At 45.7% G+C, this 20489-nt stretch overlaps 1 protein-coding gene across 1 annotated transcript in view; it reads left to right on the top strand.

Annotated features, from left to right (window-relative positions):
- The first annotated feature begins 969 nt into the window (after nt 1–969).
- The window catches only part of Hs3st3a1 (heparan sulfate-glucosamine 3-sulfotransferase 3A1), a 92828-nt gene continuing 73308 nt past the window's right edge, over nt 970–20489 (top strand). Inside the window, exon 1 of the mRNA XM_041665467.1 lies at nt 970–1959. Coding sequence (XP_041521401.1) covers nt 1400–1959 — 560 coding nt within the window. The 5' untranslated portion in view covers nt 970–1399. The remainder of the gene's footprint in view (nt 1960–20489) is intronic.

Here is a 20489-nt window from a genome sequence, read left to right as displayed (position 1 = left end):
GGTTCCTTTCTAGGGATTTGTCAAGGGCTCTTGGTGGACAGTGAAGTAGAAGTCAAATCTACCCTGAAGAATTCTCCTGGCCCAGACAAATCGGGGGGCGTGGCCTGCCGGAGCCGCCAAGAACTCCTGAAAACAAAATTTCTCAAATCTCTGGGATGAGAAGGAGGGGATGGGAATTGGGAATGGGTGAGCTGGAAAGGAATAGGGATGCCAAAGCTTGGACAAGAGGAAACAGGAACTGGGATCTGGGGAGCGTCAAGGCTGCTAAGGGCTAAACTGAGCTGGAAAGACAATCCCTAATCCGGCGAGGGGCTGACAGGGTGGGCATCAGATCCAGGCAAGGAGAGGCCCTAACTGTCAGTTGACAGCAGGCCAGAGAGACCTGGGGGGGGGGGGGCTGTGGGGAAGGGGCGTCGCCTCTGTCGCCCCCGCCCTCCCCAGTGTACTGGGCGGTGCCTCGCCACCGCCTTTTTTCATTTTTTAATTCGGTCCCACCCCTCTGGCCCCTCTAGCGGGGCCGTGAGCCTCTGCTGGGCACCCTGGCGCGGATCCCTGGGTTGGTTTGGCCTGGGCCATTGACGTCACCACCAACTTTGCTGTCCTTCGCCTTCCACGTGTGGCGGTAGCGGCCAAGGAGGCTGCAGGGAGCGTCTAGGAGCACAGTGGCAGCGACCACTGACAGGTCCCGAGCAGAGGGTCCACTCCAGGAGGCTCCCAGCTGGAGTCCCAGAGGAGTGGGTAGACTTCCGGAAAGCCCCAAGAGGCCAGAAGGTTCGAGTTCTACTCAGATCGAAGGGCTAAGGGGGACCTGGCTCCGTGCTGAGACCATCTGAGCCAGGACTCTGAGCGCGCTCCTGGGAGGGCCAGGAAAGCGAGCAGCCAGCGGCTGGGAAAAGGGTCACTCGCTTTGTCCGGAGCGCACACAGCTCTGCGGACCGGGAGTCCCGCGTCCCCTCCACCGGGACCGAGCCAAGAATGCAGGGTCGCTGAGCCGAGATCCGCACCGAGTGGCCGCTCAGGAACCCTGCTGAGCCCAGCGCCTACGCCACCGCCGCCCGCCGCAGAGACTGCGTTGTCCGGCGACTCTCGGGGACCCGGGGCGCCGAGCTCTGCCCAACTAGGCTCAGGACACGAGCACATTTCAGACCCGAGACGATGGTTTCTTAAGCACGGCCCCGAACCCCTTCCTGCCCCTTCGTCCGGAGCCCGGGACCCCGAGAAGGGCTCGCAGGCGGCTTCTGGTCCCCGCTCCAACTCTGGCCGCCGCTCCGCGGGGCACCTCTCCCGCAGGCAGGGGCGCTCGGGCGATGTGGCCTCAGGGCAGCGAGCGGGATGGCAGGGCTCCTGGTGCAGTCCCGGCCTAGCATGGCCCGCCCGTCGTCAGTCGCCTGCGGCTAGGATGGCCCCCTCGGGCCCCGCTGGTGCCCAGCCAGGCCCGGCTGAGCCATTGTCGCGCAGCATCTTCAGGAAGTTCTTGCTGATGCTCTGCTCGCTACTCACTTCCCTCTACGTCTTCTACTGCCTGGCCGAGCGCTGCCAGCCCGGGTCAGGCCCCGTCGCGGGGGTCCCGAGGAGCGGCGTCTCTGCAGGACCGAGGGAGCTGGCGGCGTGGCCGGCGGGGGCGCAAAGGAAGCGCCTCCTGCAGCTGCGGCAAAGGCGGAGACGCGGGCGGCCCGGGCGAGAAGACAGCGGCGACCAGGATGAGCAGAGCCCTGGGCTGACTGCGGCTCCAGGAGGCTCCGGGGCGGGAAGCAGCGTGGCGGAGGCCCAGTCCGGGACCCTGGCCCTACTCCTGGACGAGGGTAGCAAGCAGCTGCCGCAGGCCATCATCATCGGCGTGAAGAAGGGAGGCACGAGGGCGCTGCTGGAGTTTCTGCGCGTGCACCCCGACGTGCGCGCAGTGGGCGCCGAGCCTCACTTCTTCGACCGCAGCTACCACAAGGGCCTCGCCTGGTACCGGTGAGCGCGGGGAACACCCATGGGTATTTCTGAGAGCAGGCTGAGCAGAAGGGCAGAGAGGGAGGCTTGGGAGGAGCGGCAAAGGGGAAGAAGTAGCTATCCCCTACAGGGCTCTCATTCCGCCCTTCTCCTTTGAGAAGGGCAGATAGAGAGAGGAAAGGGGGTTGTCTTCATTTTAATCCTCAGGAATCCCTTTCCCTGCAAACAGCCTGCCCCTTGAAGTAGCCCTTGTATTCAGATGAAGGAAAAGAAAAAGAAAGACTCGAGAGGGTTTGCTTTAAAGTCAGAAACCTGTTCGTCATTACTGGGTTATCCCACTAAAGGAAGCCTCTTTCTGTTCCTTTATCTTTGAGGGTAATTCCCTGTGGTTAACACGGTATTTGCCCCGTTATTTATTTGCCTTGACCCTTTGCCAGATAGTTGTCCAAAGTGGTAAGTCATATAGAGACTTAGTAAAAGTGTCAAGTGCCGGGAGTCCATGTAGTTCGGATAATCTATGTCCCAGCAAGTGCCAGCAACCAGTCGTTGAGTTTTTAAAGAACATTTCCTTGGTAATACCATTGTCCTGACAGAAACTTTTCCAAAGAGCTCCGAACAATTATCTTTACAAATAAGATAGCTAATTTAAAAGGGAAAAGAAGTTTATATATAGATATAAAAAGAATCGTGGAGAAAGCAAGGTAAGCTTATTCGCCATTGTCAAATCCAGATCACCTGTAAGAGTTAGCCAAACTCTAATAAACTCTAGTGTGGCCTGGATTGAGTTTGCGGTGAAAAAAAAAAAAATACTCATCATCCCCACCCCCGCCCTCCAAGTTCAAGGAAAAATCATATGGTTAGAATTTTCCCATTTTATAAAGTTCAGCCTGTTCATAAAACATTCATTCTCATTATAACTGAAACAATATTAGAAAAGTTATGACACAATTGAGGTACAGCGAAGGAACCATTCATAAAACAGAGACGGGCATGATGTGACGAGTGTATTTGCGTGTAGGGTCAAGAACACGTTCAGATCGATTTCAGGAGCTGAATTTATAGTTTAGTCCTAAAAAAAAATCAGATTCAAACATTAAACACTTCTAAAAACAGCAGCTTTCCATTCACTGGAAAGAAAAACAATCAGCCTTCCCTGATAGTGAATATATATCATTTAAAACCATCAGCCACTTAAAAACCTCCCCCTGCCCACGCTTCCGTCATTTACCTTGTACCCTCTGGAAGTTCTTAAAAACTGACCTGTTGAATCTGGACAACAGGTCCTTCTTCTGAACACAAAGGCCGTTCTGTGCTATTCCTCAAGGACACGGGAAAGGAATGGCTAAACACCCTAAAGCTCTTATCTATAGCCTCTCGAATTGAATTGGGCCTCGTACAGTGCTGGGAGGGGGGGACGCGTTTCAAGCCATCAGTCTGAGATTTCTAGGCCAGCCGCAGGCTCTGAGGTCCTATTAAATACAGTGAAATATTTAGTACTGACCTCCTTTATTTTCGTTTTGCTCTATAAACTTTATTTCCACAAGGTAGGATTGTTTCTTCTTATTCCAGCACCGTATATTTGAGGGCACAGTATATCCACAGACCTGGATCTGATTTTCTGTGGAACTTTCTGAAATCGTGTAAAAGCAGGAAGGTTTCAAGGTAACTAAAAACACAACTACTTTAAAAAAAAAAAAAAAGAGTAGGGAAAGAATGAAAAGCAAAAGTCATAAACTTTGAGGCTGCCCTGGCCTTTGGAAACTGGTGGTAAGCTGTGAAGGAGATCTCCTCGGGTTGTTTACCCCCGGCAGAGGAGTTCTAAAAGGCAATTTATGGCGGTTACAAAAATAACTGCACAGTAGACTTCATGGTTTGGTGAATTTAATTTTCCAAGTGTCGGAACAATGTCTTTGTTTTAACATTCACGGTGAGTGTTTTTTTTTATTGAATGCATAAATTTAAGCTCACCGAGTAAAATGAAAAACTCATTTAAAAAAAAAGCAACAACCTGTGGAGCCTGGATTATGGGATTATTTAATGAAATTTCTCCCCCAGTTCTTTTTCTTCTTGACTCTGAACTTGGAGTTTGATGTTCGTGAGAAAGACTGAAGACTTAACTCTCTGTATGAGAAAATCCCACACAGAATAACTGGAAGTTTCTGTGCATTTTGACTACTTATATCTACCTAATATATAGAACAAGGATCTGAGTAGACCTTTCTAAATTGCCCCAAACCTGCAATAGAGAATTTCTACCACATATTTAAGACCACACACACACACACACACACACACAGGCACACAGGTTCACAGACACACAGACATGGACACACTACACAAACAGACACATATACACACGCAGAGGAAAAAACAAAACAAAACAAAAACTTTCTATTAAAAATTAAAGAGAAGAAAATTAAGGAAGAGAAAAATATGGGTAATATATATTTATTTTTAGATGCTTATTGTCATGGGGAAAATAAAAAAAGATGTCTAGGCTCTGTTTCTTTTTTTCTTCCCTCGCTTTCTTCTTTCTTTCCTTCCTTCCTTCCTTCTTTTTTTCTTTTCCTTTCATCCTTTCTTTCTCTCTTCCTTCTATCCTTCCTTTCCTTTCTCTTTTTGTTTCTTCTTTCTTTTTATCCTCTCTCTCTCTCTCTCTCTCTCTCTCTCTCTCTCTCTCTCTCAAATGTTTGTTAACAGTTTGCTGTGGCAGTGCCCCCTACTGTCCTCATGAAGGGAGAAAACTTGCTCTTAGGAAGTTTGAAGAAATCTCTCGGAAAAGGAGTTTGAGACTTAGAAACTCTTGTTGATGAGATGTTTCTATATATTTTCATCACTGAGAAGAATATAAAACATAAGCTGTGTTTCCAGCATAGAGTGTAAGTCCATCTTTGCTAGTAAAATGCAAATGAATGTGTTATTCAACATCTAAACAGGAGGTTCTTCTTATTGATTTAAAGCCTTTGCTGTCTCAACAAGTCTCCTGGCAATGTTTTTTTGTGTGTGTGGAGGCTTGTTCCTAACAACGCAGGACACTCCAGTGGAGGATTCTGGGTATGAAACTCCACCCTGTTGGGTTTGAAAAGCATTCCTCACGACTTAATTTAGCAGACATGCTATCAGTGCAACAAATGTCTGCGGCTTGCATGCCACGTGACAGCGGCCGTTCAAAGCGAACTGTATCTGTTTCCATTGCACGAGTGCTATGATCATAAAGGCGCGTGGAAATAACTCCACTCTCCAAAATGCAGAGATCTTTACTGGGAGTCAAAACCAGTGGCCGCTGTTGCAGTTCAAGGGCAGGTGAACTTTGAACTGAATGAGAGGAGTCTCGTCCCCGCTTGTTTATTACATCTGCCGAGAAAGTGGATTCCATTTTCCCTATGGGGACAAAGGACGTATATCTGTAAATTATTTAAATAAACCATACATGTACATATTCATGCGTATATACACTCCTCCTTTGGTGTCTGTGGGGCATTGGTCCCATCCCCTGGTAAGCGTCAAACTTTTCAGACGCTCAAGTTCTTCCTACGAATGGTACCGTATTTGCACATAACTTAAAACATCCTCCTCTGCACTTTAAATCATGTGTACATTATGTATAATGCGTGATACAATGCAAGTTTTATGTACAGAGTCGCTACAGTAATGTCTAGGGAACAATAACAGAAAAAAAGTCAGGACATGTTCAACACAGATGTAATGTTTTCTGTATGTTTTCATACACAGTTGGCTGAGTCTCTGGAAGTACAACCTGTAGATACAGAGGGCCTGCTATGCATCTGTCTGTTCTGTATCTATTTATCCATCCACACATTCACAAAAACACACATGTTTATATGTGGCTCCCCTAACACCCTATATCTTTATTTGGGCCATAATAGGAAGCATTCTTTATGCTGTCTTTGGTGCTAGCACGTCCCATGTTTTAATTCCCTTCATTAGCAAGTCGAGACCATTTAAGCAGAAAAGACTATCACATTATAGCATACAGTAAAGATAGACGATTACTCAGCTTGGAGTTTTGGAGTTAGCGTTCTCCTGACTTCATCAAAATGTGAAAGTTTTAACCTTTCATGATCATGGCTTTATTTTTCAAGGCCACTAGAGAGTCAACTTAGCAGAGCAACTTCCGGCTTCCGGGAGAACTCTGCATTTTGTGGCAGCTGGGAGCAGCTGCAGAGGACCTCCAGGAACCATTCCCACCCCCTGCACCACCATCCCCTTCTGCACAAAGAGTCTGAAATTTAAGCCAAAGGAGGTGCAGATCCTGGCCACCCATGCAAGGTCATAAGGATTGAAGTCCAGAGACTGTGTCCTTGAGTAAGCAAAGAACACGGGCTGGGGAGAACTCTGAGTCCAGGGGGTTCATATCTGTGGAGAAAAATGGAGCTATTTCTTCCATGAATATACTTCCCACCTGCTGTCTTTGTTCGAATTCTGCGTTCTTTTCCTGGAGATGTCACTGATAATTGAATCAGCCGTGTGTGCGTGTGCGGAGTATGTACGTGTGCATGCATGCATGTGTGTGTGTGTGTGTGTGTGTGGTGTGCATGTATATGTGCCTAGAAGGATATATGTAATAGATGGGGAAGGGATAAAATCTGTATGATTAATTAAATTACTCACTAAATGTTTAGGGAATGACTTAGATGTGCCAGGTACAGAAGAGGCTCCGATTATCCTGGAGCTGACATACCTTGAGTCTGCACTTCCTCCTGGATGCCTCCCCTTGTAATCTGAGGGTACTGTTTGCTGCTTTACTTCATGTGAGAAAGCAAAGATAATCTCTGGGTGGAAGTCCCCCACAGTGTTGTGATCTCCTGCCCCACCTTCCCTTAAAAGAAAACAACTCTGGCCCAAATATTTGTCTCATATAAATAAACCGGTCGATTGGCTCGGGAGGAATAAGTGCCAAGTCTGTATTTCAGACGGGTCATGGGAAGAAAGTGGGCCTGTGCAATTAATGACAGCAGAGGCTAACCTTACATAGGCCAGATGTTCACATCATGAAGAATGCTGGTCACAGAGCAAACAAACCTCCTTGATGTAAACAGCCGTAAGAACCGGTCATCTCTCCCAGGGACACATTGAGCAACTGCAAACTGTAGTCACCAGCAATGCTATTGCTGGGTCCAGGCAGGAACCCTGGATAGGTAGCTCTTTTCCCGAGGAGGAAATACCTTCCACCCCCACTTAATAGAGGTATGGGTCTATAAAGAGAACTGGTTTTGCCAGGCACAGTGCCCCACCTTGTAACCCCAGGACTCTGGAGGCTGACTTGGAAAGATCACAAGTTTGAAAGTAGCCTAGCTCCCTCCGAGGCACGCCATCCAAAAACCAGATTCCAAAACTCGATAGTATAGGGTAGTCTCTTGGTCTGTTTTTCCCAACAGAATTAAACCCTGAAGTCAGAGAAGTCTTGTTATCCTTAAGTAATTGAGTTAAAACTGTGGAAGTAAAGTTTCTCACCAGATACGTGGCTCTCTTCTATGCACAAAGGGAGGAAATGGCACGGAAACAACACTTGCCCTCTGCCCTTCACCTTGATCAGATGCTCAACACTTCAGGATGCGTGCTAATTCGATACACTTTAAAAATCTCTGTGGGGTATATGACTACAACTAGTAAGAAAACATATGTGAAGTCAAGCTGTAGGAACTGAGCCAGGGCTCGGTTCTCTCCTAATTCCTGCTTCCAATGATACCATCCTTGTCTGGTTGGCATTTCTCAGGTACCGGAACGCAAGTCCTTGGGTCACTTGAGTTCTGTACCACAGAGTAGAGTTTTAAGCAGTCTCGGGAGTTGTCAGATAACAGCAGATGTGTGGCAGGAAAGGGGGGGGGTGTTTGTTAATAATGCAGTTAAGTACTTGCCGTTAGGAATGCAAGAGAGATTCTTTGAACGGATATAAACAAAATTCCTTCTGGCTTGAGAACAGTCTCCTTTGAATGTGTGGTGTAGCGCCATCTAGTGGTGAAATGAGCAGTTAGTAAACCTTGCCAGAGCTCAGAGGTGCTTGCTCAGGTTGTGTTTGTAGCCTTCTAGAAGAGAAAATTGAGCAGTGGATTGGGAGGGAAAGTGGGAGAGGAGGAAAGTGGGAGAAGGGAAGAGTGGGAAAGGAGGAGGGGGAGAAGGAGGGAGGAGGGAGAGAGACAGAGAGGGGAAGAGACGGAAAGGGAGGAGAGGGAGAAAGGGACTGGGAGAGAGGGAGAGAGGGACAGAGAATAACGAAGTATGTGACACTTACATAACAGGTACCATGCGCCTAGCCCAGCTGTTGCGTTTTGCCTCTTTAAGGTAGGGGCAGTTCCCTTCTTTGTGTCAGGCAGTTTATTCTTTGGAGAGAAATAAAAGAGACTTGACTTGACAATAAACCCGAAAAGCAAGATACAAATGATTAGAGGATTTATATTAGAAATGTGTAGGGGAAGGAATGCCATATGCCCCAGATTACTTTTGTTAGTGCGTTTTGCCTCTGTTTCTGAGAGCTGGCTTCAGATGGAAATGCTTCCAGATGACTTTGTGTGGCGCAGGCTCTGGAGGAGGGTCCTGCGGTTCTTAAGGAAACAAGAGGCATACAGAAGCTGGCTTAACCCTTGGAGTTCCTGCTGTGTGCGCTCCAGATGCAGGGTAACTCCTGGGACAGAAGTCAAAGATGCATTCCCGTGCCCAAGGACAGATGGAGTCAGGGTAAAACCACGGGAAGGGGAGGGATAGGGACATTATAACTGGGAAACTGGAAGAAGTGACCTCAATCAAGTAACGCAGTGGCTGAGGGCAGCACTGCCTTCTGCTGAGGTCTCGTTTATTGCCCTGATGTTATTCATTGAACATAACTTTCATCTGTGGGATATTTTCCTCTGGGTCCAGAACCCATGTAAATATGACAGTCCCAAGAAAACCCAAATTGAGCAGCCCTCTACAAGACATTGGTTCAGGCTAGAACAGAAAAACAAGTGAATTGAAAATAAACTAGGCAAGTGCATGATGTGGTTCATTGAGCGAAAGGCATTAGATAGTAGCTTGGGTTTCTCTTTCCAGTGGCCAATCACAGACTGAAAATCTTAGTGGAGAATTCCAGAAACAAAGAATTTGGGCATCTTCAATTTGGTGCCTTTCTGGATAGCAGGATGAGATCTTATGCTGTTCCACTTAGTGTGTGAGTCACCCCTGCGTCCTGTGCATTCGCACTGTATAGAGCACCTATCTGTTACCCACTTGGCAGCCATCTCAGCTCCACGCTCCAAGTACCCCTATGCTTCCAACGCAACTAATCCTTATTTCACTTAACAGTGAGACAAGTGCAGGAGTAGAGATGCTGGCAGCTTGAACTTGAGGAAGAAAAGGCACGAAGTGCTTCCCTTAAGTGAAAAGTCCAAATCTCAGTCAAGAAAGAGAAGTTCTATTGAATGCTGACTTACTGAGGTCTGTGACAAAAATGAGTCTTTTGTCTGCAGGATTTTGAAGGAAAGAGAAAGCTGTACAAGTTTTACTGGCATGCTCCAAACTGTAGAAGCTGCAGCCATAGCACATACGTGCTTAGCAGAGAGGTAAAGGCCATTACCTTTGTGTGTGCGCACATATAAATTGCTTGCGTTGAGGACTATGGTTTTCCGGCACTCTGGGGTTCTTGGAAGAATTCCAGAGTGAATAGAAGGAAGGGTACTTTCTGATGTTAGTGTGCTTTGTTTGGAGATGACATCTCTGCGTGTAGCCCAGGCTGACTGCCTCAGCCTCCCACATGCTGGGATTATATAGGCTTGTGTTGCCACACCCAGTCTAGGTGACCGAGATGAACGTCTTGGTTTTTAACAGTGTGTTATACTTGGCCTGTATCTGTAAATGATACCCATCTCCCAGAGGGCAAAGTTTATCTTTGTGCTATTTTGTGTGGTTCAAATATCTAAAATTATCCCCAAGCTCCCCACGAAGCCAACAGAGAAGTCAAGAAGAGCTTAGGGGACAGCGAAGGCCGCTTGTTCTGAAGCACACTACAGACATTCTGTGTGTCCCTGCTCCTTACTTTGGAGGGCCTGTGTGGGCTGGCTGCTTCCCCTCCTCTCAGCACCTGTTGCTTCCAGACAGGATGACACCCTGCCCCCGAGGCTTGTTTCAGAACAACACTCCCTCTGGCTCATCCACAGAGACAGTGTCTGTCCTGTCTTTCGCTTCTAGACGGCAAAAGCCAAGTGAAGCAGGGATGAACCCCCCCACCCTGAAACTCCCTCTGTGGACCGAGAACCTTTGCACAAGTGACTGGGCTTGAAAAACGGGAAAAGCCAAAGTGGGAATCAGACAAATGAAACACGGGGCTTTTTAAAAACTATTTTTAAAAAAGGTTTATTTATGGTTATGGTGTTTTGTATGTGTATTAAGTGTATGGTGTATGGGTGTTTTGCCTGTGCATACATCTGTGTACCATGTGTGTGCCTGGTGCCTGCAGAGCCCAGAAGAGGGTGCTGGATCACCTGGAACTGGAGTTACAGAGAGTTGTTAATCACCATGTGGATGCGGGGAACCAAACCCAATTTCTCTGCAAGAGCAACAAGTGCTCTTCACTGCTGAGCCATCTCAACAGATCCCTAATGTTTTCTTTTTCAATTACAAACACAGGAAGAGTAGGCCTCCGAGCTGGGGATGCTGGGGATGGGGTACGGATGTGGGCAGTGGTGACAACATGGAAGAGGCGGAGAGAAGGCCCCATGGCGGAGTGCAGGAGAACCAATAGAATGAAGCGTCCGATAGCGGAGTGGCTTACTTTGCTGGCGGCCCTCTTCTCTGACAGCATCATCAGACTTGAAGTCCCTGTCTAGGTGGCAGGCTGTCACTTGGGTGCTGTTTTTAACCACACAGTTGCAGAGCTGGGCCTCTCATTTAACAGAGTGATGAAAATCTCCCTCCAAACATTTCCCCTGTGATATTTATAACAAGTGTAAAAATAACATATGTATTTAATAATTCTAAAACTATTTATAATGGACTATAAAAAATCCACATCACTTTTTTTTTCTTAATAAAAACAAAGCTACACCTGCTCTTTCAGAGCTCCCAGGAAGTCAGCGGTGTTTTGTTTGATTGGGTTGATGGTACTGTCTTTAGTGTATCTGCTTTAGGCATCTCTTGTGCAAGAGATGGACATGGATGCTTGTGCAGATAAAATTAATTTTGGTGATTTAATGCATTCTCTACTTTTGGCGTTCTCCCCATTGTAGTGGAGGTAAAATGTGTTCTTTAAAACTATTCTTTTTTTTTAAAAAAAAACAGCAAACAAAACATGGAAACCTTGTAACGCGTATTTGCCAAAACCCATCACTCTAGGTGTAAAGTGGCCGAAACCGGTTGTGTTGAGCTCTTACTGTATGCTGAATGAGGTGAATGGTAGTCTGTTTGATCTTAGTAGGACCAATATTTAAAGTCTTTCTTGATATTTCCTGCAGCCTATATTTAAAAACACCCAGGTTTGGAAAAGGGAAGTAACTTACCCCGAAATGATAGACTTATGTGACCCCAGGTTGTCCCACATCTAGGCCTTCTGTGTGTTCCACCTCCTTGGCATTCTAGGATGCTCTCTGACAGAAACAGCCGCATGTAGCCCCTGCCTAACTCTTCAGCCATCAGGGTCCCAGAGATCCTGGCTACAGAAAGTAGCCATGCAGTTTTGGTTCGATTTGATCAAGGACCTATTAGTTATAAAACTGGTCTGCACTATTTGATTCTGATTAGTTATAAAATTGGACAACTGATCCGATTGAGTATATTGATAAGATTGAACCAGCTATGGGCTCTTTCCATATCCACTAAAATAGAACAATAACCACCAAACAGCCTCTTGAGTGAGCCAAGCGCATGGCTTCTGGGTGGCTGCACACAGAATCCAAAGCCCTGCCAGGACTATGGTGGGAAAGATTCTTGCATTCCTACACTAGGGCCTAGGTGGGGCGGTTACTGTGCTCAGTGTCTGGAGTCACCAGTGGCCCTGAGGTCTCCTTTGCAGTGTGAAGAGAGGCCTTCTCCCTGTATGCTGCCAAGTCTCTCTCTGCTAAAGTGTTTGTCTCACTAACCTTTGGATTGACATTTTTTCCTCTTTAGTCTTAAGATGCCTTAGTTAGTATCCCAAGTCAGAGCATAGTCCACCATAACCTAGCATTCTTCTGTTATCATGATTGTAGCCTCCTGGCCATCATGAGCAGAGAACCTGTCCCCAGTGCCCAGGCCATAGCCACATATGCCCTGGCTTTTGACAACTATACCCCCTCTAGGTTACCTATATTTAGTTTGGGGCGTACATGGAACAGGACAGAAATCTTACTGGTCTGGGACCAGGTGAAGTATAACCTTCTGTTATGCAAGAACTGATTCATTAAAGCCTTAGCTCAGATTGAATCTGCTTACTCTTCATCTACCTGATTTTAGACGCTTTCCTCAGCCGTTTTTGACAAAAGCTGGTCTGGGCCCCCTCTGGCTCTTGGATCCTTGTCACTCATTTGTGTTTTCTGGTGTTGCCTGCTTGTGAAAGACTAGCTGGAGAAACCCAAGTCTAGCCAGGGAAGGCTTCATTTTGTTTTGTTTTTTAATCTCTTGAGTGTTCAGAATAGGAAGCAATCAATCAAATTGTGGGAATAAAATTCCTTTGCCGTTTTTAGCATTCTTTCTTGGGTTAGATTTCTTTTCTCACTAGGAAGTATCAAAGTGACCAGAGTGAGGTGAATGACAAACTCAAAAATAATGTGTCTTATTGTCATAAGTCCTTGAAGAGTCTCAGTATGGATTAAACCTAATACACACACACACACACACACACACACACACACACACACAGAGAGAGAGAGAGAGAGAGAGAGAGAGAGAGAGAGAGAGAGAGATATCCCAGCATTTCCTTGCTTAACTGAAGCCATGTTTGTCCTACCTTAGGTTTTGAAAAGTTCTGGGAAAGGGAGGGAAATAGTCCCATAGTGCTGTGATTTCATGTCACAAACTCTGACCTTAAGTAAACAAAAACTCGTGATTATTTTTTTTTCTTTTCAAAAAATTTTATGATGAACTCTCATTATTCTTGTAGTTTCTTTCATCGCCAAATGTGGGTTTGCTTCTTTTTTTCTTTAAGAAATAAAGTTGGTTTGTTTTTCTTCCTAATGGGGCCTTGCTCTTTCTTCTTGGTGTAGGAGGCCTTGGGATTGCAACAGTATCTGTTTAAAAGGCTTTTCCTGAAGCCAGAGGTTCCCTTAGAATGCCCTGGGAGGGTTTAACGATGGAAAGAAAACAAATTGGATCTGTTTTATATTTGTATGAGGGGAGGTCATAGGGACCTAATGCTTGCGATGAAAATTCTTGGGATTTTCAGGTGTGTTTGCCCCGTGGCCATGAGTGGCAGAAAGAAAGCAAGTGTTGAAGAAATTATTTCTCTGCTCCTGCTGATCTTGGCATGAAGAGAAGCAGGCTCGTTATTTCCATGTCTTTAGACACGTCAGAAGAACACAGGGATACTCACGCCTGAGTGTTCTGGGAGGGAGCGTACCTGCTGGAAATCCATGGGCAAATGGAAGCGAATCAGCATGGGTGGAGCCACCCGACCTGAGGAGGCTGAGGTCACCCCACAGACTGATGGGCACTGAGGACCAGAGAGAGATCAAAGGAAAGGTGGTGGGTGACATGGCATGGGACTCTCACGAGTGTGTAATAAAACCAACCTTTAAAGCCAGCGCTGATATAACTATAATGGAGTGTAGCGGAGGAAGTTTGAGTGGATCCTACATTTCAGGAAGAACCCTATCCCTTGGACAAATTTCATCTTTGTCATTTGCTATTTAAGGCAGTGCATGCAAAAGCTTTGGATGTGAAATATGTCTGTTACGGTGCGTGGTGACCTAAGAGAAAGTTGGAAAACAACCAGCTAGTAAAATGGGAAATACAGCTGAAGAGATATGCAAAAGAGCCTAGGGCTTGGGAATCTGCACACTACTTCATAATAAAAAAAATAATGACCACCCCTGCCTCCCCCCAACTAGATCAAGACTCAGAAGATTTTGCTTTGTTTTACTGGGAAGGGCCAGACAGCTCATACTTCAGGCCTATGGACCTTGCAATGTGGTCCCGGATGCCCAGCCCAGCTGTTAGCACCTTAGCTGTCCCTGACAGTCTGGCACTACCTATAGCTTGCAGACTTCGGGGTTAAGGTGAGGTCTTCCCTTACCTCTTGCTACTCTCAGCAGATCACCGACCAGGGACATTTGGGAGACACAGGATGGGTGCACAGTGCAGGTTGTTCAGCTCCGTCCTGATCCCAATCCGAAGCCGCAGCACCCCTGCTGTGGTGCGGGGTGCTCTAGCATCCTGCCTTGGCACAGCATGGCTGTAGCCCATTGGAACTTGAAATGTGCAGAGCGGTTCCAGATGAGGCCATTTTGTGGAAATGCAATTATTGGCCCAGCTACAAACATTCTGTTTTTGGACACACAAACACCAAAGTAGGCGTCGCTTATTTCTTTATTTTTTGAAGCTTGAGCATCCATTTTGATGTTTCCTAGACTTTGAACTTGACTGTGTTTGGTTTACGGTGCTTCTCCTTTTGCATGTTGGGTATTTGTGTACCAGTAATTGGGGACATGGTGAAGGAAGTCTGGCTCATTACCACCAGACTTACAATCTGAGCAACAACTTCCCAGTGTGGATGAGTTTGCCATCCTGCCTGTGTGGGTGAAGAGGTGCCAAATCGGGAATGAAGGTTGGGCAAAGATTTTTTGAGGATCAGCAGGTGACATTTTTTTAAAGTGTTTGGGCTTTATTTTAGGCCTGTTCTAACTAACAGGAAAGCAGACACGTAATCCAAACATCCCTAACACAAAGGAATGGGAACCCTTAGGGAGATGGAAATGCTAATTATACTATTTGGTTAGCCCAAGTTGTATAATGTATTGGATTATCACATTATATTTTATAAATAGGCACGATTGCTGCATCATTAAAATAATTTTTAAAGCAATGTAATGGAAACAATCCCTGCACGTCAAACATTCTATCCAGCGCTCACATTTAAATGGCATGGATAAGGAGGTGAGAAGAATTTTAACAATACCATAATTAAAAACAATACGTGTACAGTAAAACGCGGTGTGCAATCACAACAAAACTGGCTAATAAGCTAGTCTGCATGCGTTTCACACTGACACACAGCTCAGTTCTTCTCGGCTGCCCTTTAAAAGGTCCAAAAGTCCAGGAAACAGGCTGCCATCATGGTTCCACACAGCTCTCGGGATAGAATCCCGTGTAAAGGAACCGATAGGCTGGCGGAAGTCTGGCTTTGCTCCTCGTCTCTGATTTGACTTTGGAAATCCAGTCCTCATTGGTGGCATGTGGATTCGTAGCCACTTAGGTGGCTGTTGAGGGATCTTGAGGATGGTGCAGGGCTGAGGATGGGTAAGGCTGGTGGGGAGAGATTTGCTCAATGTTTTGTCTGTAGAGATTATAAACCCATGAGGAAGGCTACCCGTAATGACGGAATGGACAGAAACTGCAGAACATTTGAGCATTTTCTCATGAGTATATTGTATTAATGGTGTTAGCAGTGAATGCGGAAGGAGAAAGAACAACTCTTCAAAAGAACAAATTGTGTCTAGACGTGGGAAATGGAAGTGCTGTCGCTTGCCAGGGTGCATGAATATGTCAGAGACCAGCAAGCGCCCTTGGCTCTTGGACAGTGGTTCTCAACTTTCCTAATGCTGCAGCCCTTTAATATAGTTCCCTCATGTTTTGGTGACTCCATATCATAAAATTATTTTGTTGATACTTCATTTGCTACTGTTATGAATCATTCATGTAAATATCTGATATACAGGATGTCTGATATGTGACCCCTTTAATAAGGTCGGTTGGGCACAAGGGCTTGCGACCCACAGATTGAGAAACTGCTGCTTTAGTAGGGCATGGCATGCCAATTATGAGTTCGTTGAGTGTGGGGCAGAACTAAGCAAGGGGTGGAAAGAGCTCACTCCTGGGAGTAGATTCTGCAATTCATGTTGAGCACGAAAACACATTCAGGAGGAACTGCACAGTGTTATGACTTAATTTTGAGTAACATTTAAAAAGTTGAGTTGATAGAATCATCTCTTTAGAAACTGAATAGAAGAATAGTTAGGAATAGCCAATAAAATATTAGAATGCATATTTAGAATTGAGTCCACGGGCAGATGGGTGTTTATTGTAAAATTCTCTCGAAACAGCTATCTTTTAAAAAAGTCATAAAATGCCAGTGTGGGGTGAAGGGTGGTCCCAAGCTCAATGCCATGGAAAGCTTTTCTAGAAGACTGAGACTGTTTGCATTGTCAGTTAGGAAGTCTTGAGTGACTTTGAGACCCTCTGGGCTCCGTGAGTCTAACCTTGAAGGTAGCAATGAGATGCTGGGTGAAGGAGAACCATCAGAGAAGGGGGGGGGTTCCAGGGATGGTACCATGTGTGCGTCCAGCCTTCTCAACCTCCCCTCTGTCTTGGACGTGAGTTGACCAGAGTCTTCATGACTGCTCTGTGATCACTCTGACTTGTCATTCACAGAAACAAATTTTCTTGAGCTGACGAGGGGTTTCAAGTGTGTGTGTGTGTGTGTGTGTGTGTTTAAATCCTGTTTTTCACATTGATGTTATTACTTATTACTTATGGTGATTTCACTAATAATTTCTTTGTTCTCAGGCCATTCCAATTCAAGTTTCAAGCATGTGTGTGTGGGAGGGGGGGTGTGTACGTGCGCATGTGTGCCCGTGGAGACCATAAGAAGGTATTGAATCTCCTAGAACTAGAGTTACAGGCCATCTGGCATTGAGTACTAGGAACCCAACTTGGGTTCTCTGGACCAGCAATAAATAAATGCATGCCCTGAACTTCTGACTCATCAGGTAGTGTGTCTGTGCATGGATGTGAGTGGATTGCACTGTTAATTGTAGAACACGCATGGCATTCAATATGCTTGTTCTGTTTCTTGAACATTTTGGCCACAGAGTGGTGGCCGATCCCGAAAGTGGCAACTCATCAGCCTGTTCTAAATTCCACACGTGAGAAGCCAAACTGACTTCGAACACCTGCCTGAAAGTCCCATGTGCCAATGAAGAAATTTAACCTTACTCACCCCCACGGCCGCCAACACTGGACTGGTTATATAGGTGTCAATGAGAAAGCTCTAAAAATGAAATAAAATTAAAAAAAATTCCAACATGAGAAAACCAAGACAGCTCATTCCTGATCACCTGAATCACAAATTTGCTGCTTGTGGCTCTAAAATACCTGACTACGGTGTTTGAGTGCTCATTTAAGTGAGAGTGGTTTTATTTCTCCAACTCATAGATTTTCACAGAGAAATAACCTGGAAATTTCCAGATGAGCTTAAATTAAAACAAGTGGAGTTGTAGGTAGTTCAGCAATTATTCCTGGGATGTCTGTTTAAGTCTAAACTTAGACTATTACAAATAACTTATTTTACCATTACTGTCCTTCTGGTCTATTCACAGATCCACTGTACCACAGATCCAGTGTACCGAGTGACTCATGAGGGGCTATTTTCAGAGAGCGGGAGGGAGGTGGGCTGAAGGGCAGAGCTGGAAGAGGAAGCCAAAGGAAGAAGCAGAACCCTCTTGGCTCAAACTGGAAGGGGTTCCTAAGTCTTCACTTCTCTAAAGCCCTGACAGGAATAAAGTCCACCTTTGGGTGGCCTCTGCAGAGGAGTGAGGGCATTGCAGTTGGTTCACTGTGGGAGCAGAAACTCCACAGCAAGGAGAAAGCAGACAGCAGATGGGGGCGGGCATCACAGGTGAGGGCCAGCATTGCATCTGCTCTGGCAGAACAAAGTGGCCTGCAGGAAGGAAAGTAAGGTTTAAAAACAGTGTCTGAGGCTACAGACACAGCTTAGCCCTTAAGGCGCTTGCTGTGGGGGCAGCAAGTGTGAGAAGTAGAGCTGGTTCCACAGAACCTACATAATAATCAAAGGAGCAGGGTGGTCCACCTCCAACTGCAGCCTTTGGAGGCCGAGACAGAGGATCCCAGAGCAAGCTGGCTGGGTAGACCAGCAGTACTGCAAGCTTAGCACTGAACTGAGAGACTCTGCCTCAGTGAATAAGGGAGAGAGCAACCAAGGAAGACTCCTGATGTGAACTGCTAGGCAACATGCACACACATGCATGTACACCCCAGCAACATGCACACACATGCATGTACACCCCAGCAACATGCACACACATGCATGTACACCCCAGCAACATGCACACACATGCATGTACACCCTAGCAACATGTGCATCCATACATGTCAGAACATGCATGCACATACACCACACACACACATGAAAGTAGTTTCAGATTCTGTAGATTGTTAAGATTGGTATTTCCTGGGTCTTCCCCCAAGAGATGGACAAGCCCTAAGATCACAGATGGAGAAAGCATGTACTTGTTCTCCATGGTTCTCTCTAGCCTTGTTTCTGTGACTGAGAGTTTTAGTGAGTCCTCATACGCTCTATTGACCACCTTTCCAGTTTGTACATACTTTTGTTCCCTTGACCTTCCTTCACAAAGAAACATCTTGGTGGATGGATAGCAGTGTGGTCTTACCAGAAATTTGAGCTATCTACCACAGCAAGCAACCAGATGGACTTCCTGACCTGTGCAACTTTTAACATACTATGTACAGCAAATCTCAATCTCTAGTGTGTGCACATTGAGTATCCTGTACAGTCAATCACAATCTCTAGTGTGTGCACATTGAGTATCCTGTACAGTCAATCTCAATCTCTAGTGTGTGCACATTGAGTATCCTGTACAGTCAATCACAATCCTGAGTGTGTACACATTGAGTATCCTGTACAGTCAATCACAATCCTGAGTGTGTACACATTGAGTATCCTGTACAGTCGATCACAATCCTGAGTGTGTGCACATTGAGTATCCTGTACAGTCAATCTCAATCTCTAGTGTGTGTACATTGAGTATCCTGTACAGTCAATCACAATCCTGAGTGTGTACACATTGAATATCCTGTACAGTCAATCACAATCCTGAGTGTGTGCACATTGAGTATCCTGTACAGTCAATCTCAATCCTGAGTGTGTACACATTGAGTATCCTGTACAGTCAATCACAATCCTGAGTGTGTGCACATTAAGTATCCTGTCCAGTCAATCTCAATCTCTAGTGTGTGCACATTGAGGACCCCTCTCTATGACAGTGTTGGAAAATGCGACAGATGTACTTTCTCCATTACTAATTCATTCAATACCATGGAAATCATTAATAAAATGCTGTGATGAAGGAGAGAATAGTGCCCTGCAGCCATGCAGAGGCAACACTTAGACATGCTTAGACACCCCTGGATGAGAAATGCGTTTTCTATGTATATGTGTATGTTTAACTGTTTATCACACGGCATCGGTGGACAGGTTGTGTTTTGGCTCTGATTTTGTAAGCACAGTTCCTCTGCATCTTGTAAAACATCAAAGGCGGTTGGTGGGATATGAAAGCCCTCACTGCCAAGCCTCAGGTCCCAGGTAGTGGAAGGGGAGGACTGAGTACCAGAAATTGTTATCTGACTTCCATATGTGTGCCATGGTGTACACACAGAGACACATAGACAAACACACAGACAGACACACCTATACAGACACACACACACACACACATACACACACACACGACACACACACACAGACTCACACATTAAATGCAATTTAAAACTTTTTAAACCAGAGAAACAAGAGCCCATGGATGCACTTTTGCAAGCTTCTTGACTTGACACCTACTGCTATGCGCTTACTAACATGATACACAAGCCAGGTGTCAAAGCTGTGGACCAATCAAATTCCCTACTTTCCCTTCAAAGTAGGAAATTCAAAAACATAAATTAGCAGCTGGGTATCTAAGCAACTCGAGTGTAGTGGTGACGTAAACACCTGACTTTTTACATAGAACTGCTCTCAGAATTCGGGGACAGACTGGCTCTGCTCTGGAAGCCCAGGTAAAGTCATTTTCCCAGTCCACAGGAAGCCCCATTTTCTTCTCCCTAAGGCCTCCAGAAGTTTGAACGGTTGAACTTGTATTTGAGTGATGATGTCCCATGCTTTTCTAGGGTAGTTTCTCTTCTCTGCTATCCATGAGGGAGAAAAAGAAGTGATTCACTGGATAAACCCTTTCCCGGGGAAGCCCTTTTATATTTGTTTATGTCAAAGGAGTTTTCAAGCGAAAGGAAGGCTTCACGCTGTTCTCAGGTAACACTTAGAGAAAATGGATGAGTCTGTGGGCTGTATTTTATTGGCAGAGAAATGCCAAGATGGCAATTTAAGAAAATAGGTGTCTCTGTAACCAGAAGCAAATAATTTAAACGATTACAGCATACAGTTGCAAAAATGAATAGCAGAAAGGAGACACATTTCATGCCCTTGCAGATTTTGAGATATAACTATGACTAAACATAAAGTGCATTAAAATTTTAATATAAATGAGAAACACATCCACTAGGAATGTGTGACTGGCTGTATTTTTATAATACTTGATCCCTATTGAAAAATGATGGAGTTTGCC

The sequence above is a fragment of the Microtus oregoni genome, unplaced genomic scaffold (assembly GCF_018167655.1).
Source record: "Microtus oregoni isolate MIOR12 unplaced genomic scaffold, Mior012 000015F_ref0000493, whole genome shotgun sequence".
In the NCBI taxonomy this organism is placed as follows: domain Eukaryota; kingdom Metazoa; phylum Chordata; class Mammalia; order Rodentia; family Cricetidae; genus Microtus; species Microtus oregoni.
The sequence above is the reverse complement of the archived record's forward strand: the minus strand, read 5'-3'. Positions and strand labels throughout refer to the sequence as shown.